At 25.8% G+C, this 26,094-nt stretch overlaps 5 protein-coding genes across 5 annotated transcripts; 1 reads left to right on the plus strand and 4 right to left on the minus strand.

The window, feature by feature from the left end:
- Positions 1 to 1,435: 1,435 nt before the first annotated feature.
- OCT59_023239 (uncharacterized protein) lies at positions 1,436 to 1,751 on the minus strand (the record flags this gene model as incomplete). Its single annotated transcript, XM_066131925.1, has 2 exons — positions 1,436 to 1,684; positions 1,749 to 1,751. The coding sequence occupies 2 exons, from the start codon at positions 1,749 to 1,751 to the stop codon at positions 1,436 to 1,438; spliced, it is 252 nt and encodes an 83-aa protein (XP_066006639.1).
- Positions 1,752 to 2,273: 522 nt separating this feature from the next.
- OCT59_023240 (uncharacterized protein) lies at positions 2,274 to 4,128 on the minus strand (the record flags this gene model as incomplete). Its single annotated transcript, XM_066131926.1, has 4 exons — positions 2,274 to 2,426; positions 2,504 to 2,531; positions 3,185 to 3,758; positions 3,954 to 4,128. 4 exons carry the CDS (start codon positions 4,126 to 4,128, stop codon positions 2,274 to 2,276), a joined length of 930 nt encoding a protein of 309 aa, XP_066006640.1.
- A 6,501-nt stretch (positions 4,129 to 10,629) lies between these two features.
- On the minus strand, positions 10,630 to 11,367 carry OCT59_023241 (uncharacterized protein). Its single transcript, XM_025313795.2, has one exon. It carries the CDS (start codon positions 11,343 to 11,345, stop codon positions 10,749 to 10,751), a length of 597 nt encoding a protein of 198 aa, XP_025186521.1. The 5' UTR covers positions 11,346 to 11,367; the 3' UTR covers positions 10,630 to 10,748.
- Positions 11,368 to 12,538: 1,171 nt separating this feature from the next.
- On the plus strand, positions 12,539 to 16,678 carry OCT59_023242 (uncharacterized protein). The gene is made up of 6 exons (XM_025333516.2): positions 12,539 to 13,394; positions 13,477 to 15,333; positions 15,412 to 15,858; positions 15,934 to 16,109; positions 16,203 to 16,276; positions 16,355 to 16,678. The coding sequence occupies exons 1-6, from the start codon at positions 12,563 to 12,565 to the stop codon at positions 16,668 to 16,670; spliced, it is 3,702 nt and encodes a 1,233-aa protein (XP_025186520.2). The 5' UTR covers positions 12,539 to 12,562; the 3' UTR covers positions 16,671 to 16,678.
- A 5,894-nt stretch (positions 16,679 to 22,572) lies between these two features.
- Positions 22,573 to 24,413, minus strand: OCT59_023243 (uncharacterized protein; the record flags this gene model as incomplete). The annotated part of the gene is made up of 4 exons (XM_066131927.1): positions 22,573 to 22,882; positions 23,275 to 23,374; positions 23,443 to 23,713; positions 24,405 to 24,413. The coding sequence occupies 4 exons, from the start codon at positions 24,411 to 24,413 to the stop codon at positions 22,573 to 22,575; spliced, it is 690 nt and encodes a 229-aa protein (XP_066006641.1).
- Positions 24,414 to 26,094: the final 1,681 nt, after the last annotated feature.

Below are 26,094 nucleotides of genomic sequence, written 5' to 3' on the forward strand. Positions count from 1 at the left end.
GCCGTAATTAATTAAGGCTATAAAAATCTTATAGCCGTAATTTAAAATTTTTTAAAAAATAATTAAGGCTAACATCTTTATACCTAGCTTCACATATTCTCATTGACGAATAAAAATATAGAAATGTGAAGTATCATGATATTACAAACAAAAAGAAGTATCTTTTTTGAAATAAATTTGCAAAAAAAATAAATGATCAAGAAAATACTAATTATTTCACTAGTAAAGCCTATTATAAAGAATTCTTAGATCTTATGAAAGTTTTTTACATAAGTAAAATCACTTACTTATGTTTTATAAAAGCCTATTTGGTCAATAATACTTATTATTATTTTAGATAGTGGAAAAATATAAAGAAGTGACCAGAAATAAAATGAATCTAGTTGGAAAAGATATTTATAAAAAGTTTTGGCTAAAGCCTAGTATGCTTTTAGAAAAAATTTTTTTGAGGGGTTTTTTTATTATTAATAACATTTATTTTTATTTGAGGACGTGCTAAAAATCAGCTGATTTCCCTCAATTAGTAGCCTTAACCCCCACCCCTACCTGATTGAAATCTGATTGGCTAAAAAAATTATTACTATTAAATATTAAATATTATACATAATAATTAGTATTATATAATTATCTTGGCTTCTAGTGATTATTTAAACAAACTTTTTTTTGTTTTGTAAAGTTAGATTTATAGAACTAAATAAGTGCTATAAATTAAAAAAAAGTTTATTAAAATTGGATTACTGGAAGTCAAGATAATTGCATTATAATTAAAGCTCTAACCAGTCTGAACAGGATCCTACTTACTTATAATAAAGGTCACTGTAGAAAATTAGCCCTTTATTAATAGTTTTTACCTTACTTTTTTCTTAAATTCTATTGGTTAATTAGCTAAAAAGGAAAAAAATCATAACAATGTAATATAAAATTTCCTTTTATAGTAGGATTTGCAAAGAATTTTATATATGATTTTACTCTAGGATCAGTGTTGCATGCTGACAATGACACGGACATGGGACAGCGTGACCGGACAGTCCCCTGTCCAGTGTCCTGCACTTTTTATGTCCCAGACATATCACGGACATTATATATAAATCACATGATTATTTTATTTTACGATTTAAATAAAAGTTTACGTTTAGAACAATGATTATTGATTAATAATTAGTATATTTATGTTTAAACGTAAAATCCATTTATTATTTTGCAGAATTAACATCAGAGATACAGTAAATTTACATCAATTATTAGAATGGTAAATTTACATCTATATTATTAAAGAGTGTTAACAAATCCCATTTAGCACTAATATCATTAGCGGGATGAGTAACATCATCTATTTGTGTATTACTTTGTTCTTCAGTTTCTTCATCAAGCTCGGCATTTTTTCTCTTCCTCTAGCATTTCGGCCCAACCTCAAGATATTCACCAAAATCATTTTCTAGTTCAGTTGGCTGATTTCATCATCTGAATCATCTTCTATTGATTCAGAATTAGTTTCAAAATTAGCAGCTGGACTATTATCTCTAACATTTTCCGAACCATTTATATTATTGAAATGTTGATTAATATCAGTTTCATTTGCATTATTAATATCTAATGTAGGTTCAATAGATGGTGGATTATTATAAAGACGGTGGCCATATGTAATTTCAGCTCTTAATTTGCTCATTTGGAGAGCTTTAGATGACTATATATTAAAAAATTAATGTTAGAATAATATATTTTTAACAAAATATGAATATAAAATATACCATTAATCTATTACGCCGATTTGTTTGTAAAAATCATGCAGCTCCAAAGCCTTTCTACAGAAGCTGCATTTACGCATATACCAAAAATTCTACAAGCTACAAAACCCAATTCATTTGTAGAAACACTAATATAGCACCAATAACGCCAAATGTCATTATCAAATTGTCTATAAGATTCAAGATCAAATGGATATTTAGCTAGCCAGAAATCATCAAACTACGGAGTATACATTTTGGTTCTTTTCCAGACCATGCACAATAATAATACATTAGCCACTTTCCAAATGCTGAATAATTACTAGAAATTGTATTATTAAATTGATTCATTCGTCTTTCAGGATGTAATAAATAAGATAGTAAAAGGAGAGGTTGTTCCCAATCTTTCCAACGTTTTTCCAATCGTCCAATAATTCGTTTAGCAAGTGTATCATCTGAATAATTCAACCAAAATTGAACCAAATAATTCATACTATGTACTACCTGAAATAAACGCGCCTTATCACATTGTAGTAAATTAAGCAATTTTCAATATGGATCAAGAATTTCATTAATAAGCGTAATTTGATTCCAGAATGTAGAAGAGTCAATAATCTCAAATATTTCACGTGGTAAAGTTGATGTTTCTCCTTGCTGATGACGTGTTTCAACAATTGGTGGTTTGAAATTGATAGCTAGAATCTAATAAAAAAATTAGAATTAAGTTTATATTTATTGCTAATTTTTAATAAATGATTAAATTATTTAAATATGCTTACTTGTAATGCTTGTTGAGTTTTTAAAAGACTAACACACATATTATAAAGACTGTTCCATCATGTCTCTCCTGGAACAGATATTGCAATATGTTTTTTATATGTTTCATATTGCTGATTTCGTAAATGTCCAATAAAGAATTTATGATTTGAATTGTTAAAATAAGTAGCAAGCCAGATACCACGATCAACAGTAATCTTAAATTCAGGACCCCGGATATCTAATATAAAGGTCATAATGGACTTTTGGCCAAAAACACCCCTTTTTGCTGAAACTCAAAAAATCGTTTTTTGTAAATATCTCAGCATCCAGTAATTCAATTTTAATGAACTTTTTTTTATTTTGTAGCCCTCATTTAGCTCTACAATTTAAAAAAAGTTCATCAAAATTGGACCACTGGATGCTGAGATATTTACAAAAAACGATTTTTTTGACCCCCTTTGAAAATGGGCCAATCTGCCGAAAGTGATGACACTGTTTGGAGATATCCGGGGTCCTTTAAATTCAGTAGATTCTTTGAAAATTTCGCCCACACATAGGTTAATCTGATGGGCAAAACATGGTAAAAATATTATTGACCTATTCGAAATTCTCATCCGGCGTCTTATATAATATAATATAAAAGATATGTAAATCTTTAAATATTTAAATAAATTAAATCAAATAATAAAAAAATACAATACCGAGCTGCAGCATATGCAGATGCACTATCAGTAACTATAGTGCAAACAGTTATTTCTTTATTTTTTAACTCAGTAAGCATTGCTTCAGTTTTATTTATTACTGCAGCATTATTTTCGCGTTCAGATGTGATATCAACTGCTTTCCAAACATAAGGCTTTCCTTCAGAAGATAATATAACTATTCCTAACAATTGCTCATTCTTTACATTGGTCCATCCATCAAAAGTTAAAGTCACACCAACAGGATCTTCTTTAAGTGCAGTTTCCATAGCTTTATCTGCATCAGCTACAACTTGTTTTAAAATATCACCCCCAAGAACACGGCGATCAGGTAGTTTAAGAAAAGGATTTAAAAAATCGAATAACTCCTTAGCTTTAGGATTATTTACCCATGATAATGCCCATCCACAGGAGACCGTAAGTCGAAGTAGTAACATGTTAAACTTTTTTAAATCTTCTTTGGATAAGGATCGCACAATATAATTATCCATAAGCCCATAACATGATGAACGGTTAATCACTGCTACTTTATGAGAAGAACTTGATGCCAGAGAAGCTTGAGAGGATGTAGAGTCTGGAATTAAAATAAATATACATGTTATGAAATATTATTTATTAATGAATAATATGCTATTAAATTCTTTAAAATATGATTTACATGTTCTCTTTTAAGGAATTATATTCGTAATAACATTATTGTTATTAGTTTGTAATAATTCAAATATTTCTTTTCGTTGCTCTTCATTTGTTTGGGCAAAAAAATTAGTACATTTCTTAAAATGTTGAATTATTCGATCTTTTTTATTTGGAAACCATGTTTTTTGCCCTTCCTCCTCTCCCAATTCTTCTATACAAGGTTTACAAAAAGTTTTGAGGTTGCTTTTGTTAACTTTAATATCAGTTCTAATAATATATGGAGCTAACAAAGAAGGAAGCGGTGGCATAATGAAAATTTTTTGTGAAAATTTTTATTGTGGCTTAGATACGGACATCCCGGACTGGCCGAACATATAAAATTATCCCGAACAATTTGGAAATATGCTTGGACACTGTCCGTATGACAAGTGATGATTGGGACATTTTCTGGGACATGGACAACAGACACGGGACATGGACATTGTTGTCCAAGCAAAATGCTGCGGACAGTGTCTGTGTACAACACTGCTTAGACCCTATGAAAAGTTTTTATACTTAAAATATACTTAAAATTTTATTAAAATATACTTAAAATAAGTATCAATTTTAATTCATGATATACTTATAATATACCTAAAATATGACTAAAATACTCTCAAAATATACTTTTAATGTACTTGTTTTTTGCCCAAGTACTTAAATTATACTTAAAGTATACTTAAACTAGAATTTAAGTACAATATAAGTGTATTTTTACATGTTTAAAATATTCTTAAAATATGCTTAATTGCCGATCTGCCTAAAATCGGCACTGCGTTACTAATAAAATTCGGGAATAATAGCGATAATAAAAAAAAGCATTTTTTGCATCTCACGCGTGAAATAAGTTTCAACCATTTTACAAACAGAAATATCATAAATACAATATTTTCTTTCATTTTATGACAAGTTATATTTGCCAAAAAATTTTATAATTATATTTCTGTAACTGGTTTTCTTCAACTTTCACTTGTTTTTAATAATAAAAATATTTTAAAAATCTTTTAAAAACAACTTTAAAAACTAAAAATTATAGGTTTTTAATGTAAATAATGCAATATAGTAAAATGAAATATTGAAATTTCGTATATTATAAGGTGTAAATCTGATGCGCGCGTATAATAAACTCATTATTTTGCATATGAATGTATAACTTTTTTTTGCAAATTCGTTTTTTTCAAGTATTTTTTCAGTATATCATATGATTTTTTTTTATAGTCAATATATCATCTATGAGATATCCTTTTTTGAAGTTTGTGTTTTAGCACAAAATCGGCAAATTTAACCCCGAATTTTATTAGTAACGCAGTGCCGATTTTAGGCAGATCTGCAATTAAACTAAAATTTAAGTACAATATAAGTGTATTTTTTTATATGTTTAAAATATTCTTAAAATATACTTAAAATTCAATTTAAATATATTTTAAATATATAAAAAATACACTTATATTGTACTTAAATTTTAATTTAAGCATATTTTAAAAATATTTTAAACATGTAAAAAATACACTTATATTGTACTTAAATTCTAGTTTAAGTATACTTTGAGTATAATTTAAATACTTGGGCAAAAAACAAGTACATTAAAAGTATATTTTAAAAGTATTTTAGTCATATTTTAAGTATATTATAAGTATATCACGAATTAAAATTGATACTTATTTTAAGTATATTTTAATAAAATTTTAAGTATATTTTAAGTATAAAAACTTTTCATAGAGAGGCCTGGGGGTGACCTATCTTATAAGTAAGTGGGGTCCTGTCTGGGCCTAATTCAGCAATCTGAACCAAAAATTAGGATTGGTCCAGTCTGGGTTAATGCTTCAACCTGAACCAAAATATTTGGTCTGGTTCAATCTGGTCTAGGATTATAAATATAACCCAGACTGAATTAAACAGGTTAGGACCAGGGGCATTCTTAACGTACAGTAGGGGTGTACAATATTAACGTACAAACTGGCCTGAGTTTAGGAGTTATGCACTTGCACGTGATAGCGTTAACGTTAATTCTGGCCAGTTCGTACATTAATATTGTATACTCCACTGTACATTAAGGAATCCCTAGGACTAGACTATACTTCTCAGTAGAATTAAAAAGTCAATATCAAAATATTACAGCATAGCCAAAAACAATTACGTCAGTACAAATGTTTACTAATAAAACATATAATTACAGCAAATTACGGCATTTTAATTACGTCTGTCATAATTCAAAAATTCAATTCTGCTGATAAGTATAGACCAGACCAGACCGAAAATTTACCAAAATTATAACTGTGTTCTAATTCTATAATTCTGGCTCCATATATAGCAATCTTTCTAACATGTGTAATTTTGTTTTAAGCATATGTTCACTTTGTGTAATATACTAATATTAGTGCATAAAGACGCATAATTTCCTTATATAGTATATACGTTACATGAAGCGAATATAGGCTTAAATCAAAGTTATACATGTCAGGTAGATTGCTACAGAGCCAGAATTATGGAATTAGAATACAGTTATAATTTTGATAAAAATTTTAATTTTGGTCACGTGATATTATAACAGCCAATCAGAATTTCAGATTTTTTAGTATAGAATCAGACTGGACTGAATTAAATAACTGATCTGGTCTGGTCCAATCCTGGATTATCTTTTTAACATAATCTGGATCAAACCGAAATAAAGCAATTTTTTGGTCTGGTCCTGGGTTACTTTTCAACCCAGACCAATCTGGACCATTTAGAGCTTTAATTATAATAATTATTATAATGTAAATACAAATATCTTGGCTTCTAGTGATTCAATTTGAACAAACTTTTTTTTTGTTTTATAAAGCTAGATTTGTAGAGCTAAATGAAAACTATAAATTAAAAAAAAAGTTTATTAAAATTGGATCACTAGAAGTCAAGATAATTGCATTATATAATTTTAAGTAAGCAAGGTTCTGTATCATAATAAGAAGCCATCAAAATCTTTAAATTATATAAAAATTAAGTAAATTGAATTCCAACTTTTTACAAGTTTTTTAGAATTAATGCAAAATTCACGTAAGTACATAGAAAATTTATTGGAAAGTGATAGCCATTCCTTCTGGATTATACAGGATTCTGCTTATTCTTAATAAAAGTCTCTGGAAAAAATTTCAAATTTACTAGTAATTTTACCAGCAATCCTATTGATTAATTGATTTAAAAAGAAAAAAAATCATAACAACTTAGTGTAACATTTTCTTTTTTAGGTGTAATTTATCTATATATAGTAGGATCTTTAAAAATTTTCAATTACCTTGGGTTTTCGGTGACCTATCTTATAAGTAAGCAGATCCTAGTTACACAGTGATTTTTTTTCAAATTATTTACTCATGATCATCAGTCTATTTTAACATAATAACATGGAAGAAAAAGATTTATTATTTATTTTCACTTTTAAAGAACAACTTCAAGTCTTTGAAACTTTCACAAGTGGAAATTAAAGATATTTCTAATTTACTGGATCATTCTGCTATTATATATGAAATTTTTAAAGAAACATAATATAAAATTCCAGCTTGATGAAGATTTTTTATTTTAAAAACAATAAAATTTTGGACGTAAACTTTCTCACTTTAAAAAAGAAAGTATCTTTATAGAACTAGTCTAAAGACTGGTCCAGTTGTATCACTTCACAATTTTATAAAAGATATTAATTCAAGTAAAGTTTATTTTGATTAAATAAATGATTTTTCTATTTTAATTTATTCGCAGGTCAGGTTAGGGGAGTTACACATATCACGTAATATTCATTTTCTTATAAACCTTACCCCCCCCCCCCCCTGTTAGATTTCATAACCAATCAAATTATAATATTTATAAATCATATGATTTAAATAAGTGTAACGTAAAATTTTAACTACCCCCCTCCCCCCCTATAATAATTACATAATATGTGTAAGCTCCCTTAATGATATTTTTATAAATCAAGAAAAAGTTAAGTTACGATTTTAATTCATTCGTTAATTAAATAAAATAAATATTTATGATGAATTTAATAATATTATAAATATGAGCTTATTACGTACTACTTGTATGTTGATGTAGTAGGGAACAACAGGAAATCATTTCGAAATCAAATTTAGTTCTTGAATTAAAAGTTATATCAATGTGGGGGAAACGAAGAAAGTGAATAAAAATATTGATTATGATTCATTAAAGGCATTGGACAATGAATTAAAAAATAAACCAGAAAATGAATTATTAAACATGGATTATTATTTTTTTTTGTTCAGAAAAAAATAATTATCAGATCGTTACATTACAAATCATATTGGATAATGCATTAAAACAAATTAAATGGATATATAGAATTATTAAAAAATGGTAAAGTCAGTAACAATAAAGTCAAAGTAGTGAATGCATTGGATGGAATTAGTATTCTTGGCAAAAACCTACAAAAAAAAAAATGAAACGCATTACGCTTTTCAAAAATAAATAAAAGGTAAATAAATACCTTCAAAGTTCTGCTAACTATACTCTCTGAAACCTAATAAAAGAAATAAACGAAACATTAGAATGTCCAAGAGTTGTTCAAGAAGAAAAAAAAAAGTTGAATTACTAGGAAAAAAATTTAATCAGGAATTATGTTTTAATGTAGAAATTAATTTGTCTTATCCCCTGATCAACATCATTTACGTGGTTATGCTTATGCAAGTGATTTATGCTTACTAGACGATCAATTCATATATATTTATTTATGCATTTCCATTTCCAGTACATATAATAACTATAATTTATTTTGTGATATTAATAGTAATGTTTTTACATTTAATAAATTTAAGTTTACTATTGTTAAAAAGTAAGTCATTTTTACGTTTTGAAGGAACTGTATTTTGGATTTCAGATAGTGGTTCCCTTTCTGTTTCAGATGATATATCAATTTCCTCAGCATTAGAAATTGCTGCTTCATTAAGGTTTTCTTTTGCATTGGATTTTTTCACGTTTGAATTTTCTGTTGTATTAAAATTTTCTGGCACATCCTTGTAAATAAAATATACAAAATAATTAATAATATTTAAATAAAATTATTTCAATGGTTAATAACAATATAGTCAATATACTTTAGAAACACTTGGGAGGGTTAACTTAGCGATAGTTAGCTTTTGTTTTTCATTCCGTTTTCGATATCTAATAAGCAAGACAAATTAATAATTTGGTAGCAACATAAAATTAATAAATTAATAGTTACTTACGCATTTAATCCTGCTAAAGATCGATGTAATGTTACATTCATTATTGCTTGTGAATCTAATTTCTCGTCATTTAATTTCTGAGCAGTATATTTTCGTAATGAATGATTTACAATTCTTTTATTTGTACAATCAATTCCTGTAATATTGCAGATCTCTTTTAATATTCCAGATAATTTGTCTCGACCCATATGAGAAGTAGTATACCAGTTTCCATTTTCAATTTTTAAACAATAAATATAATTTTTAATCAATGATTACTAGTTTTATTAAATGTGTAATTTAGGAAATAAATTAATACCTTTAGGATCTTTATTTATGCGAAGAAAAAAATTTGCTTCAGCATTTCTTGGACGCAATTTTAAATATTTCTTGATATTACAGCATGTGCCATGTACCCCTATTTCATCTAGTGGAATAATATGTATAGGATGTTGATTAGAATTTGTTTTATGGTAATACCCACCTTGGTGAGTTTTATCATGAATTGTTATAACATTAAATCCACCATCATCTCGTTCTTTAAAATATTTAGCCATAATATTATGGTAAGATCCACCTCTCCGTGCTGTACAACATTCAACCCATAAAAAGACCCTTCTTAATAGTCCATCAGGCATATTATTTGACATATCAGGATGTTCAAATATTTGGATCATTTCTTCATTAGTAAGAGGATCAGCTCCATTATAATCGCCATTATTAATTTCTTCTAATTCAATCATTCTAGCATGTAAAGTATCACGTACAGATCTAAACTCATGATCTTCATGTATATTAAATGATTCATTAGTTTTAAATATTTCCTGATAGAACCTATTTATAGCACATATCCCATTGTATAAAGAGTTTGCTTTGTATTCTTTATTCTCCCTTGTTTTTATAACTATTATAAATTCACATAAATGTAGTGCAATAACCTTTTTATCATAAAGAGTAAGTAAATCTATAGCAGGTTGTGTATTTTTTACAAATTCGTCAAATCTAGAAAACCATAAACGTGTATTTTGTTGAGTATTTTTAGGTTTTGCAACTGTAGTATACTTTTGTAAAGTTTCTATACAAGGACGGTTATATGTTTCTTTAAAAGTGGATGATTTTGAAGGTTCTTTGTATATTTCAGAAAGTTGTGCATTTTCTATATGACTTAACTTTTCTTTTAGTTCGTCTAAAATAACAGTATTATTTTTTGAAATCAATAATTCGAAAGCTTTCATAAAACTAGCCATGTTAATATAGAGAAAAGGAGAAATAAGCTTTTAAAATTAAATTTGGGGCTTTTTAGACTATTAGACTATTAGTAAGCTTTGATTACGTAAATGACAGGGGATAAATCAATTATATCCTGGCTAATTGGAATAGTAAAATTTTACTTTAGAATCGGAACATGATCGGCCTATCGGCCGATCATTTATCCGATCCTAGTAAAATTTTACTTATTCCTAATTAGCCAGGATATAAGTAATACAAGTTGTTCATTTAATAACTATTTCTTTAACAAAATTTTTAACAAAATACGATGATGTTAGTTTTACCATGAATCTTAGTAAAACACCAATATAATTATAGTAAAATAAAAAAAAACACTTTTTATTTCATAAAATGATAATTAAATACAAAGATAAAAGAAAATAGAAATAATTCAAAATAATTTAGATATAAAAACAGATGGTTAAATCATTTTAATCAAAAGTTATATCCTCCCTTTCCTGGCCCGGCATCCTCCTACCAGGACCGAATCTACGACCATGTTCTTGGGGATTTATTGTATTTATAATATATTTGCTTTTTTCTGATTTGGTAATATATTCTCTTTCGAGTTCAGGTTGTTCAGGTTCGGATTCAGGTTCGGATTCAGGTTCGGGCTCAAATTCGGATTCGGGTTTGAGTTCAAGTTCGGGCTCAGGTTGGGATTTGACGCGCTCGCTTGTAATAAATTCATACTCTTCACCGTTAATTGTCGTTTTAGTAATAACCCCACCGGTTAAAGTCGTAATGTATTCTATAATATCTTCACCACCAGAAGTAAATTTGGTAATGTATTTTCCTTCAGTTGAAGTGGTAATATGTTTGTTGTTAACTTCTTCGGTAACATATCGTTTACCATCATCGGATGATGTGACGATTCTTCTAATATCTTTAATACTTTGTTCTTTTTTTTCTTTTTTGTCAATAATAATAAGATACCATTGATTCCATTCTGTTGCACCACATACAGCTACCATCCCAGCAATTGCTGCTCCGGTGGCAATTCTTAATTCATCGATATTATTACTCATATTATAATCTGTATGTAAGAAAGTCACAATGAGACGATTGAGACTTGAAAAGTCTGAAATTTTTCTCTTTGCTTGTCGTTTTATAATTTTTCAATCAAAACGGATTTTGATGCTCTCTGATATGCATGTGGTGATTTAGCCTTACTATTTATATTAAGTACAATAGTTCAGTGTAATGATTATCATGTGGTGATTTTTGATATAACGCCTTTTGATTTAGTCTTACTATTTATATTAAGTACAATAGTTCAGTGTAACGAAGGCTACGCAAAGTGGTATTGTTACTGATATGCATGTGATGTACATTGGAAATTGGAACTTCCAATTCTTTCAATTCCAATAATACTTCCAATTCCAATAAAAAATCATTGAAAGTTTCCAATGCACATAGAAACATATAAATTTTATATCTAGTGAAAATTGGAAGTACTTTTGGACTTCCAAATCACTGATTTTGGTATAACGCCTTTTTGATTTAGCCTTTACAATTAACAATTTTTTTTGGCCAGTTTTGCGTGTTAAAACCTGTTTATACTGTGCGATTCACCCGGGTAACCGATTTCAAAAATGATACGGACTAATTTTACCATTTATATTTAATAACGTCTTGTTATCAAAAAAAGACTAACCATAATATACAAAAAATGAATTGCATGCGTACAGTACAGGTTTACAAGACTTCCAAGTTAGATGAATTGATTGATTAAGTAACTAAATAATAACAAGCCGTTAATAAATTTCTATCCAAAAAAAAATGAAAAATAATTTGTTGATATGATATTGTACATAATTATACGAAGCAAATGCTTCATTTATCAATAAATCTAATGAACTAAAATAATTATCAAAAAATTCTGGAACTCAGACATATCACCTTACGTAGCCTTCGTTACACTGAACTAAAATTTGTAAAAAAAGCGCTCTTATTTTTTTTTTGTCAAATAAAAAAATTTTTATTGTTTTATTGTACTTGATATAAATAGTAAGGCTAAACCAAAAAGGCGGTATACCAAAAATCACCACATGCATATAAATAGTAAGGCTAAATTAAAAAGGCGTTATGCATCAAAATCCCGTTTTGATTATTTTACCATGCTCCAGATCATGTATGGCGTAATTTTTGACAACAATTTGGACTGAACTAAAAATTTATAAAAAAAAGCGCTCTTATATATATATTTTTTTTTTGTCAAATAAAAAATTTTGATACATTGACAATGGAAACCGCGATAGATATAATTGATACGAAAAGAGATGATCTTGATCTCATTCAACCACATAATGAGAAAGTAACTGATGATTATAAACCACATAATGGGAAAAAAATTAGTAAACTTTTTATTTCTCAAGATGATTCATATGTTATTTCTTACAGTGTGGAAGATGAATCAATTCAAGGATGGTTAGTTAATGTTGAGGGGAATTGGCAACAACTACTCGATAATAATGTTTATTTTAAGGTTGGTCAATTATATAATAAAGTTAAATTTTATAAAAAATCTTTTTTATCCTATGATTATGATAGCGAGAACAATCGTATTGTAAAACATAACTTTATTGATTTAAGTGATAAAAAAGGTCAAAATTTTCAACTAAAACATGTAGATAAATTATTCACCTATGAACGTTGGATAGGGTTCACTTCTAATGGTGATTTAATTATAACGTCATTAGATGAAAAGTTAAAAGATTACAAAATTTACTTGTATTCAATCAATTCAAAAAACGCAACTCTTTTGGAATATTCTCAAATGTACAAAATAAAATTTCATAAAAGTTTAAATGAACATAATAATATTAATTGCTTTATACAATATCAAAAGTTATTCCTTTTTAACAATGGTCATCTGGTTCAATGGGAATTATCGGAAACGACAACAGTTACAACATTTGAAAAACCTGAAATGCAATACAATTTATTTCTTGAGAAGTTAAAATATATAAAGATAAACAAAAATAAAACATTATTAGCAGCATGTGGTGAAGTTGATGAGATTAATGTAATTTATATATATTCAATGGAAACTGGATTATGTATTTCAAGATATGGTTAGTAACTTATTATTATTTTTTTTTTTTCGTGATATTAGTTTTTTAAATGATCTAATTATATTTTATTTTTTATTTACAGATTTTGAAAATTATTTTCCAGTGGACTTTTTAACTTTAAAGGATGGTTCTGAAAGATTTATTATTTGTTCATACAGTAACCATAACCATTTCAAAACTCTAGATCCTTTTCATCCTTCTGAAAATAGCCAAGAAAAAACCCAAGTGAAAGAACAATCTAAGAAAGCCTTAGCTGAATATCACACTAAAAAAGAAAACCAAGTTGCAATCGACATTACTGATAATATTACCAATATCAGTGGTCCTGTTAAAATAACTTTTAATTCAAACAAATTATTTCACGTTAAAGAAAATCATGTTTGGGTCACAGATTGGGTGAATGAGACTACATTTCAACAAATGTTAAACAAGACTTGTCATAGTAATATTTATACTTTACCTATTTTCCAAACTATACAAGATATGCTTAATGATATTATTAAAGGCAAGATTCATAGTTTTCCAAAAAGTAATAAAATTAAATTAACAGATGGTAAAAATTTTCATTTTAATCTTGAAAATTTAGTGAGAGGTTATGGTAACGAAATTGAAGTTAAAGGATTTACACAAATTAATAATGAATGGAAAAAGACATCAAATAGTAGTATTGCTAATGGTATATTGGTATCATGTATACAATTAAATAACCAGGGTTTGGCTTTAATTACTACTTATGGAATCTATATTTATACAATTGTTGAAGATTTCTTAAGACTTCGATACCTTTGGAGTAATAAGGAATTGATAGATTATAATAAGAATTGTAAGGATAATGAACTTGTTGAGTATAAAAAAATTATTCAGGGAATTTTAAAACAAGAATTTAATTGTGAGGATAATGAGGATAATGTAGTTGTACTTGTTGAGGATAATGTACTTGTTGAGTATAAAAAAATTATTCGGGGAATTTTAAAACAAGAATTTAAAGAATCATTACCCTTACCAAATTTGAAATTTTGCATGGTGGAATTTTCAGAACGTGATGATTTATTTTTGGGTATTATAAATGATCGAGATGATTTTCCAAAATTTATATCAGAAATATTAGACATAGCAATCAACGCAGTTAAATCAAGTGAATCAAGTGATAAAGATATGAGAAAAACTGGTGATAAAACACTTAAATCAATTTTTGAAAAAATATTTGATTTAATTAAAAAGGAAGATTACAGTTTATATATGAAATTATTACCTTTTATTTGTTTAAAATTACCTAAATTATGTGATCTTCATTATACTAATTTAGTAACGACATATATCTTACATACAATTATTTTATTAGATCCCTCTTGTTTGTCAGTTAAAAATTTATCAAATACTTCACTTTATGCATACTCAAAAGATATTTATGTTAAAAAAATAATTTTATCAAATAGTTATTTTAAAAGTTTACTTTTATCATTTTACAAAAACTTGAGCCATCTTGGTCATTATTTAAGAACTCAAATTTCATCATTTTATCATAAGTTAAGATCGGAAAAAATTTTAACTCCAACAATTAGTTTTATTGTTCCTTTTCCAAAACTTTGTAAATATCAAAAGAATGATAATACTTGGAATGACATGTTATACCAACCAAAATCTATTCTATTTTATAGTATAGATAGTAGTAACTCTTATGAATGGTGGAATTTTGCTGCTATTATAGATTTTAAATGGAAAACTTTTGGAATATTTTATTATTTGTTAATTTGGTTTTTTTATGCTATTTTTGTTCTTTGTTTTGCATTAGCTGTCACATTAAATTTTAGTGATGAATTATATAGAAAAATACTTTTTATAATATCAATTTTATTTGGTTTTATACATTTATTTTTTGAATTTCGGCAATTGTTATGGAATCCAAGATACTATACTAAAGATCCATGGAATTTTTTCGGTAATTAAATTTATATAATAATTACTTTTTTACTTCTTTTAAAAAATATTAATATTAATATTTTTTTATTATTAATAGATATAGCCGCATATTCTTTACCTGTTATAACATCCATATATTGGCTTATTAATGGTCAACTCCTTGAACTTGCAGCCATTACTATTATCGTATTAAATTTTAAATTTTTAATGTTTTTTAGAGTATTTGAATCATATGGAAAATATTTTGCCATAATTATTGGCGTTGCTGAAGAAGTTTTTCCATTCTTAATTGTTTTATGCTTTATTATATTTGGATTTGGATTTGGCTTTTTTATTCTCTTAAGACCAATTACCAATATTTCGTTAGATAGGCCTGATTTTAATGAAGATAATAATAATCCATGGAATCTTGCTACTAAATATAATTATTTGAAAGATGGAATCATAGATCCTGATAATTCATTAATCCAAATTCCTGATTCAAATACAAATATGTTTACCTGGTTTCAAACTTCAATTTTTGCAATGTATTTGTTGCTTACAGGTAAATAATTTATCAATTACTTAAAATTTATTATTATTCGAATTTTTAATTTAATTTAATTTTACATATTTATAGGTGATTCTGGATCTTTATCAGCATGGACTTATCTTGATAATCCTACAGTGACATTTTTATTATTTGTATTCACATTTTTTACATCAATTTATCTGATGAACTTGTTTATTGGATTGCTTGGTATGGCAATTGACAATTATAACAAACATGAAGAATTTTTACTTTCAAAAGCAAAGGTATTTATTTTATTTATCATTTTATTATAAATATTAATATTTGATTGAATGGATTTTTCAAATTCTAATATAATTTTATTATAACTTTAAAAGATTATCATGGATATTGAATTATTTTATATGTTACCTTCTCAAAGAAATAAAAAAGATTGGTTTCCGGACTGGATGTATGTATAAAATTTGTTAATATCAAATATATTTTATATTTAAAGATTTTTCTAATTCAAATTTATTAAATATTTTAGTTATTATAATTTACCTACTGATAATGTTTATAAATTAATTTATGCAATTGATAACGGTAAAACTGAATTTAATTTTCCTCCATTCATCAGTAAGAAATTAAAAGAATTAATGAAAATTCAAAAACCTAAAAAGAAAATTAAAAACAAAATTAAACAAACAAAAGATGAACTTAATGATAAACTTGAACATACAAAAGATGAACTTTATGATAAACTTGAACAAACAAAAGATGAACTTAAACAAGAACTTAAAGAAGTTAAAACATTGTTAACTAATCTCATTAATAATTTAAATATTAATAGTAATAATATTTAGGATATTAAATATTTTATATAAGCTGATTTTTTTTATATTCTTTATTATTTTATATGTATCACAGTATATGTATTACTATTTATATTAAAAATAAATATTTTTTTTTATGTTAATTTGTAAATTAAATACTTTTAAAATATCTAAAACAAAAAATACAAATATAAATTTAAAAAGAAAATTAATGTAAAACTCTTTTTCATAAACATTACAACCAAAAAATTACAATTTTCTATTTACCATTTTAATATTTTTTTTTGGAGAACTATTTTTTGACCATTTTCATCAGTATCGCTAAGAATCAAGAATTACTAAATGTTGCCTGGATGATTATTGCCTAGGTAATTGTTACTTAAGTAATCATTACTTGGATTTTTTTGAATATATTACATACTATATAATATATAATTAAAACTATTGTCCATTATAATTATTAAATTTGCTCAATTTGTTTAATGATTAGAATGCTAGATAATTTTTTTTTATCTTAAAAATGCAGATTTAATTCCTTCATAACTTTTTGTAAAGTCATACAAATGTAAAATTTCTTCATAATTAGAACGAACAGCTTTTTAAAACATATAGATTATACATTTGGCTGTAACAGAAAATTGTTATTTTTTATCGATTACTGGCGTGTAAGCAAAATTTTTGTGTCTATACTAGTAAATGGAACAGATAATTATTGCATTAAATCATGTTCTACTACCTACTTAGAAGAACGGTGAAATCGCTATTCTCAGGTAAATCCTTTCTGAAGGATAAGTCACAGTCCAACCAGTTATCTTCTATAAATTTGTCAATATTTTAATTATAAAAATTGTAAATTTTATTTACAAAATTACCAAAAAGTTCCGATTTTTCCAAAATTCTCTGATTTTTTAGTTATTTATTTACAAAATTACCAAAAAGTTCTGATTTTTCCAAAATTCTCTGATTTTTTAGTTATCATCATTATTATAATATAACCTGTTTAATCTTATCTACTCCAATCTTTTGGAATAACTTAAAAATCTTCACAGCCCTTTGAATTTTTTTACACAAAGTATTCTTAGTAAATTTGCCAGTGAGATATTCCATTATATCATCATACACTTGATTTCTTACTGATTGATTACTAACTTCTCTCTAAATGTTCTTGATCTCTTTAATTCTCTCTTCATATGCCTTTTCATAGTAATACCAACATGAAATTTCTTCTCATAACACGTGTCTCTGCTTTACAAGCTTTTTGAAACAAGTGGGCTAAAGTCTTTGGTATTAAAACCCATAATCATTCTTGAATACATCATTATTTTCAGCAGATTTTCCCTAACAGGCATAGATAATTCTTGCAATAAGCCTTACAAGATATTGTGCTCCTGATTATTATTTCTAGAGGTAACTAATTGTCTTGATAAATGTTTTAATGAACATCTCAATTTAAGTAATATTATTTCCATCATTTGTAGCTGAATTCTGAAAATCATTTTCACTATTTTCATTAGATGTATTTTCCAAATTATTTTGTACATTGGCAGAGCGGTTTGATGCATCTGGTATTCTTTCATCATCATTATTTTCAGAAGTATCATCCTCAATTATGATTGCTTATTACCTGATTCTACATAGTGACTTATTTCGATTGACCTCTGAAAGCCACCTTTTACCAATTCTAGTGAAGTCATGAGCTCTTCATCATCCTGTCCAGTATCAGTTTATTTTTTCTGAAAGTGATATTTACTAGAGGCCACTACTGCTTCTTCTTTAACCAAATAAATTGTCACAGAACACAAAGGACAAAAAAGGTATTTTGTTTCTCTTTACATAATATACTTCTTAAGATATGTCCTATGAAAAAGGTATTCACAATCCAACACAACAAATGATTGGAATCAGAATTTTAGGATTACTTTTTGGTAAATACTGCAAGAATTGAGTTTCAGAATACTGGTGAGAATAGTTGAAATCTCTTGATTTTGAAGATAATTTAATGCAAGTACTTTGAGTTGGAAAGGCTCAAAAGTATCTGTTTGAATTTCAAAAGTATTGGTTGAGTCCATAATGATGAAGTGAGAAAGAAAATAAGTGCTTCTATATATATTTTCTCCTACTTATATATGTTCTCTTGATCTGATTGCTTTTTGATTTGCAGGTAAATAAAATAACCTAAAATTAGTGAATAAACGTACCTATTACACTGGATTCACAGAGATAGTAGTTGCAAAACAAAGAAATATTTTTCTCAAAAATATTTTTTTTTAAAAAGAAAATCTTATCATTATTCTCTTGCTAATTTAATCTTAAAAAATACCATTAAAATGGTTATATTTTCTCTTACAGAAACTATGCTTTATAAAGAAGGGATTTTCACTAAAAATTCAACTTACCAATCATAAATTAAGATTTTGTCATTAATTTGTTCTACATTAATGCATATGCTTTCTAACAATTTGTATCAAAAATTTTATAATGTAATATTAAATAATAATATCTGTAAAACTAACAAATATAATATATATTTGAATGTCTTTATAATGAAAAATTTTAAAATATAGCTAATAAGAATTCTACCTATTAGGTTACTATTAAGATATGTTACTAGTAGAAATTTTACTTTCATATGAAACCTTACCTTAGAATTTACTTAAATTCTATTGATTAATTAATTAAAAAAAAAAATTATAATAATGTAACATAAAATATTCTTTTATAGTAAAATTTTTAAAAAGTTTTATATGTAAACTATCTTAATAATAGGTGGATCCTAGCTAATACTTTAATAGAAGATAAAATAGCATCAACATGTATTTAGATTTTAAAATGTTTAATATAAATAACTAATAAAATAACTTCAAAAGTATTTTAAACTGATTCAGAATTTGGTTTATTTTTTTTATATTTACAAAATATTATTAAATATCTTAAAAACAAATTAGGTGAAGTATTTCTATCTTTTAATAGGATATTTTATTTATATAAAAATACAGGATTTTGCTTATTTATAGTAAAAATCACTATAGAAAATTAATCCTTTACTAATGATTTTTACCTTATTTTTTTCTTAAATTCTATTGGTTAATTAGCTAAAAAGGAAAAAAATCATAATAATATAATATAAAATTTTCTTTTATAATAGAATTTGCAAAGAATTTTATATATCTTTAAACCTGAAAGTAACCTATCTTATACAGTGCAGAACCTTTATAATAGGAACTTTAAAAAATTTAAATAAAATTTGATTCTATGATTGGATTTTAATTTTATAAAAAAATTTAAACTTTATTTATTAAAAGGAATTGATTTATAAAATAAAAAAAAAGTCTCAATTTTTCAGATTACAGTCAAACCTCTATATACCGATATTACTGTTTTGAGGAAAAAGCATCAGTATATCGAATTATCAGTTTATAAAAAAAATTTTGTATACTAATATTATTATAAGTAACGTGATTAATATCAGTATAAATATTTTAATATATATAAATATACAACTTTATTCTATATTTATAAAATTCAAAAAATTTATTAACAAAATTGTATCAATTATATCAATCATGTATTACATTAGGGATTAGAAGTAAATATCAATTATATAATTACGTTATTAGAATTAGAAGTAAAATAACTATCTAATGTAGTCTGCTTTAAATTGATGATATGTGATCTTAATACTTCATGTCTTAATTTTTGTAATGTATTTAATTCACTTTGATTAATAGAATTACACAGGCAATCTCAATAAATTGGATCAGTTAGTTCCAGTAAAAATATCTGATATATCAAGACATCTGATATATCGAAAAAATCTCACCAAACCAGATTTATATAAAAATATATGAAAAATCTGAAATACCAAGAAATCACGTGATTTTTTGTTCAAAATTTTCAAAATTTTATTCAAAAATGAATATAATTTTATTATTATAAAAGAACTATCTGTCATACATTAAAATCAAAATATTCATTTAGTTTACTTTGCCTTTTTTTCATTTATATTATCAAAAAAAATCCTTTTTTTCAATTTAATTAAATTTTTCATTTCTAAATTACCAATTTCTAAATCTTTTTGTTGAATATATTTAATTACATTTTCAATGCTATTTAACACAACTATTGTAGAGATTTCATCTTGCTCCTCTTCCTCTTCAATTTCCCTTTCATTTGTTCCCTTTACAACATCAACAATTTCTTGTAATGATAATTCCTCTTCAGCAGATGCTCTATTATCAATATTAATATAGTCATTCACAGCTAAAGGATCTACAAATCCTAACTTATCAATTAATAATTGTAATTCATGTCCAATATTATCTTCTTCATAATCAGAATTGTCTGAACATTCAGAATCTTCCATATTATTATTGGAAAGGATTCCAACTTTAACCCAACTGTTAAGAATTGTTTTTTTAGATACTTTTTTCCAGGCATCTGCAATTAAATTGATTGAATCAAAAATATCAATTGGGGTGGAATGGGGTCTCCCTCTTCATAAAAATCATAAGTTTGAATACGATTTTGACATAACAATTTGCGATATTGTGCTTTTAAACTATAAATAATACCTTGATCTAATGGTTGAAGAAATGATGTTGTATTTGGTGGTAAAAAATGAACCTTAACATTTGAAAGACTATTGATATTCTCAGATTCATGACATCTAGCATTATCTATTAGTAAAATAATATGCCGATTTTCTTTAAGCATTTTGGAATTTAATCTTTCAAGATAATGTTTGAAAATACTCCTTTGCATCCAAACTTTAGAGTTCCAATAATATCAAACAGGGAAAGATTTTTTTTCAATTCCCTTTAATGCACATGGTGTTTCATATTTATGAATAAAAACTAAAGGCAATCTTTCATCACCAGAAGTATTACAAGTTGCCAAAATACTAACACATTCTTTAGGACGTTTTTTACCAACTGAAGTACAGGATCATGTACTATTGTTTTGGATGGTTCATCACAGTTCCAGATATCTTTTAGTTCATATGCTTGAAGAATTTCTCGTAATTCAGCTCTCATTTATAGAAGTTTATCAATAGGAGCACTGCCAGCTTCTCCTTTTTTTTATATATATGCAAATTATTTCTCTGTTTAAAGTTGCTTAACCATCCTGCAGATGCTGAAAAGTTGGTGATATCAAGTAAGTTAGTACACTCTACTGCTTTTTGTTGGATAATAGGCCCATTTATAATTAAATTTCTTGAAATTTATTGATCAACCTAAATGCTCATTACTTCTTCTAATTGTGGATAAACACTAGATTTTTCACGAAAATTATTTGCATTTGGTAAAGTGGTATCAATGGAAAGCCAATATTCTAATCCTTTTAAAATATCAGAAACTGTGCTAGTGGAAATTCCATATTGTGCTGCTAATTTAACACCACTAAATTTTTGATCTCTTCGTTTTTTGCAGAGTTCTTTCTTTTGAGCTAATGTTAAAAATTTCTTCTTTTTATTATTCGTATCTTTGTTTTCTCTCATGCTAAAGTATAGTTTGAAAAAAAAAACAGTGAGAAAAATTGTTTGCCTAATTAATAAATGATTGACATAATTATTTCGGACTTCGAAAAAATTAATACATCATATCAAGATTTTTTAACTATAGTTGATCTAGAATAAAATCCATTTTACGAAATATCGAGATTTTACTAATAAAGTCTGATATATCAAGATTGTTTTAATATAAATGATTTGGTTTCAGAAGAAAAATCCAAAATAGTGCCAAATCTGGTTTATCGAGGATCTGATTTATCGAGATTGCCTGTGTATTTAATGATGAAGATTTAAAAAACATAACAAAATCATCCAAATTATTTAAGGCCTGAACTTTTGAAATTACTGATGGAATTTCTTTATCAGATTCAACTTTTAGTTCATTTTTATCTAAATTTACTAAAGATATAATTTCTTCATCAGTTAGCCTTTTGTTACATCATCAACATAAATAAATTCATCTGTGGCGTCCATATAATCATCAAATGGGAGTTGATCAATTAGAAATTGTATTTCTTCCCATTCCACTTGATTATCTTCTTCTAATTGATTAACACTTTCATCCACTTCCTCTTGATTTACTAATGGAAGTATACCTGTATGCTTCCAACAATTATAAATTATTTCTTGTGTTACTGCATTCCAAGCATTTGTACAAAAAACAATAGTATCATGAATATTTAAAGAATTGGCTCCTTTATTCAATTGCTGTGAGATTTCATATGCTTCAACCCTATTTTTTACAAGAAGTTTTCAATACTTCGCCTAAAATTAAGTGAGTGTATGTTAAAACATTAAAAAATAATAAAAGAAAAAAAAAATGCTAACCTTAAAGGAATTAATGATTCCTGCATCACATGGTTGCAAATGAGAAGTAGTATTTGGTGGTAAAAAATGTAGAGTTACATTTGTTAATTGAGTATTTTCATTTGTGAATTTTGTGATTTTGCAATCGCATTTTTGTATACAATTTTTTGAGATAATCGTTCCAAATAGAGACCTGCATTCACGCTGTTTTATTCCAATAATAATTAACAGGCAAATCATCTTTTTTTTACCTTTTAGTGCTTGTGGATTTTTAGAGGTATGAATAAAAAATGGCGTTAATTTCTCTGTTCCAGTTACGTTATATGTAAAAAGAATTGTAACTTTTTTTTTGATTTTTTTTTTCCAGAGAGCAGACCTCTTGCTAGAGTTTTTGAAGATTCAAGATTCCAATATAAACCTAAAATAACAAAAAAAAAATATTAACACAAATAAGTACATGTAAAATCTGAAAAATTCAGTATTTACCTGTTTTATCACAATTAAAGACATCATTTAAATCATAATCCTTAATTATTTCATGCAACTTTTGTCTTTCTTCATCTAAAGTTTCAAGTGGAGCACTTACTGCTTCACCACATTTAACATATTCTTTTATGTTATGACATTTTTTAAAATTAGAAATCCAACCATTAGAAGCTTTAAAATTATTAACTTCAAAACTCCTAGCAAAAAATTCTGCTTTTTCACGTAAAATATCAGTATTAATAACAAGATCTGTTTTAAGCACGTTTGTAACCTATAGTGTCATAGCCTTCTCCACTTCTGGAAATTGTATAGGTCTTTCTCTTTGTTTTTACTTTCCTCAAAGTCTAAATCTAGAAATAACCACTAGAGTTCCGAACAGGTTGACCAAATTCAGGTAACCTGACAGGTTGACCTGAATTTTTCAGATCAGGTTTAGCAATTGCAATTCAGAATCAGTTCAGATTGTAACATCAATATAACCTGAATGACCTATTGACCTGAAACTATGATTTTATATAATAAGTAAGTTATGGTATTATAATTCACTTTTTATATTGATTTTATATAATAAAAGTGAATTGTGATAATTGGAAAATTGACTTTTTTATATTGATTTTATATAATAAAAGTGAATTGTGATATTGGGATTCACTTTTTTATATTGATTTTATATAATAAAAGTGAATTGCGATATCAGAATTCACTTTTTTATATTGATTTTATATTTAAAAAGTTAGTTGTGATATTGCAATTCACCTTTTTATACAATTTTAATATAAAAAACTGAATCACAATATTTCAAAAAAAATGGTTTGCATCATTTTTTTGATTTTTTTAATATAAATCCTGAAAATTTTCAGGTTTCAGTTCAGGTTAGGTCAAATAGATAACCTGATATAACCTGACCTAATCTGACCTAAAAAAAAATTTCAGGTCAGGTTTATCAATTTACCTGACCTGACCTGACCCATTCAGAACTCTAGTAACCACTTATCTTTATCTTCAAAATATCAGAAACTGTGTTCTGTTTAATATCATATTGAATAGCAAGTTGTTCTTGGATAAGTCATGGTTTTTTCTGATAGTCTAAGCAAAGTTGATACTTTTGTGCTTTTATTAAAGTTTCTCTTTTTCGTGGCTGTGAAAGAGTTTGAACAGCTTTTCTTTTTTCTGATATTGAGAAAAATAAAAATCACATAACTTCATTTACGTAATCTAACTTTAAATATTTAATATATCGGTATATAAACCAGATCTATATATACGTTACTATATGAGGAACAAATGAATAGTATCAAATAACATTATATCGTAAAATCATATAAAAAATCGGTATAATGAGGTTTTTTTATTAGATAAAAAATGGAAAATTAAAAATCATTGGTATAAGCAAATATCAGTATATATTGTATCAGTATATAGAGGTCTAACTGTATATAAGCATCACATTGTAACTTCGAATATCAAGCTTAATTGCGTAATATAGATAAATAATATACTGAATAGATATGGATAAATGAAATACTGAAAAGAAGATTACGTGATTATGAGTAATATAATATTTATAATTAGATCATATGATAAAAGTTACATGATAAAAGTCACATGATATAATGTAATGATAGGACATTGTGATATGATCTATTTATAGGTTAGAGATGAAAGAATAATAGAATAGAAAATAATAGAATAACAGATTAAAAAATAACAGATTAGAAAGACAACATATTAAAAAAATAATATCACAAATTACAGAATTAGATTACAGAATATTTTTAGGATACATCAATTTTGATCACTAAAAAAAAGATTAAGTAGTAGTAGTTTTTGATCAAGTTTCTGTAGTTGAGAATAACTCAAATACTTTTTAATTAATAAAATATAAATATACATTATTTAATTATTTTGATTCTTTTATACTATTTTTTTAGATGAAAAAGTACATTATTATGATCCTGATACTTTAATAAAAATATTAATTATTAAAAGTTATTTTGAATATGCTCATTGTTCACTTGAGATTTAATTGATATTTTATTTTATTAAAGTATAAATTATAAGTTGAATTAAAATATATAACTTTTATGATGAGAACTATCGAAGTTTGAAAGTTAAAATACGGATAAAATATCATAATGAGAGCTATTGTAGTTTGAAAGTTAAGTACAAAATATAAATTTAAACCAAACAAAAGAATATTAATATTTCGTTGAGAACAAAGATAATAGGGTAAATACCTTTTGTTTATTGATAGGTAAGGTGGCAGACGTTAGTGATAACGTAATACATATATTAACCAATCAGAAATTAGGATATTTATTCATTGTATTTTATTATAAACTAATAAATTAGATATACAATAATGAGATTTGTATTTTATTATATGCATTTTTTGACCAAATTAAAGTAAAATTACTTAATTTTTAAAATCTGAATTGTCTTTTAAATATTTACTTAATGGTATATAATTATCATCTATAATATTAAATTGACTTATATTTAAACAACCTTATTCATTAAATCTTTTTTTTCTTAGCATATTAAAAAAAAATCTGTATATTAAATGTGACTAAAAAAAATCTGTAATACAAAAATTTAAACTAGTCTTAATTTTGACTAAATTTAATCAACATATTTAAATTACAGATTTTT

This window comes from Rhizophagus irregularis, chromosome 32, assembly GCF_026210795.1.
Source record: "Rhizophagus irregularis chromosome 32, complete sequence".
NCBI classification, from domain to species: Eukaryota; Fungi; Glomeromycota; class Glomeromycetes; order Glomerales; family Glomeraceae; genus Rhizophagus; species Rhizophagus irregularis.

Excerpts from the sequence above, each read along its gene's own strand:
- OCT59_023241 (XM_025313795.2), bottom strand. The coding sequence starts at position 11,345 with ATGAGTAATAATATCGATGAATTAAGAATTGCCACCGGAGCAGCAATT.
- OCT59_023242 (XM_025333516.2), top strand. The coding sequence starts at position 12,563 with ATGGAAACCGCGATAGATATAATTGATACGAAAAGAGATGATCTTGAT. Across the intron at positions 13,395-13,476 it reads ATTATGTATTTCAAGATATG|ATTTTGAAAATTATTTTCCA; the intron begins GTTAGTAACTTA and ends TTTTATTTACAG. Across the intron at positions 15,859-15,933 it reads AATGTATTTGTTGCTTACAG|GTGATTCTGGATCTTTATCA; the intron begins GTAAATAATTTA and ends ACATATTTATAG.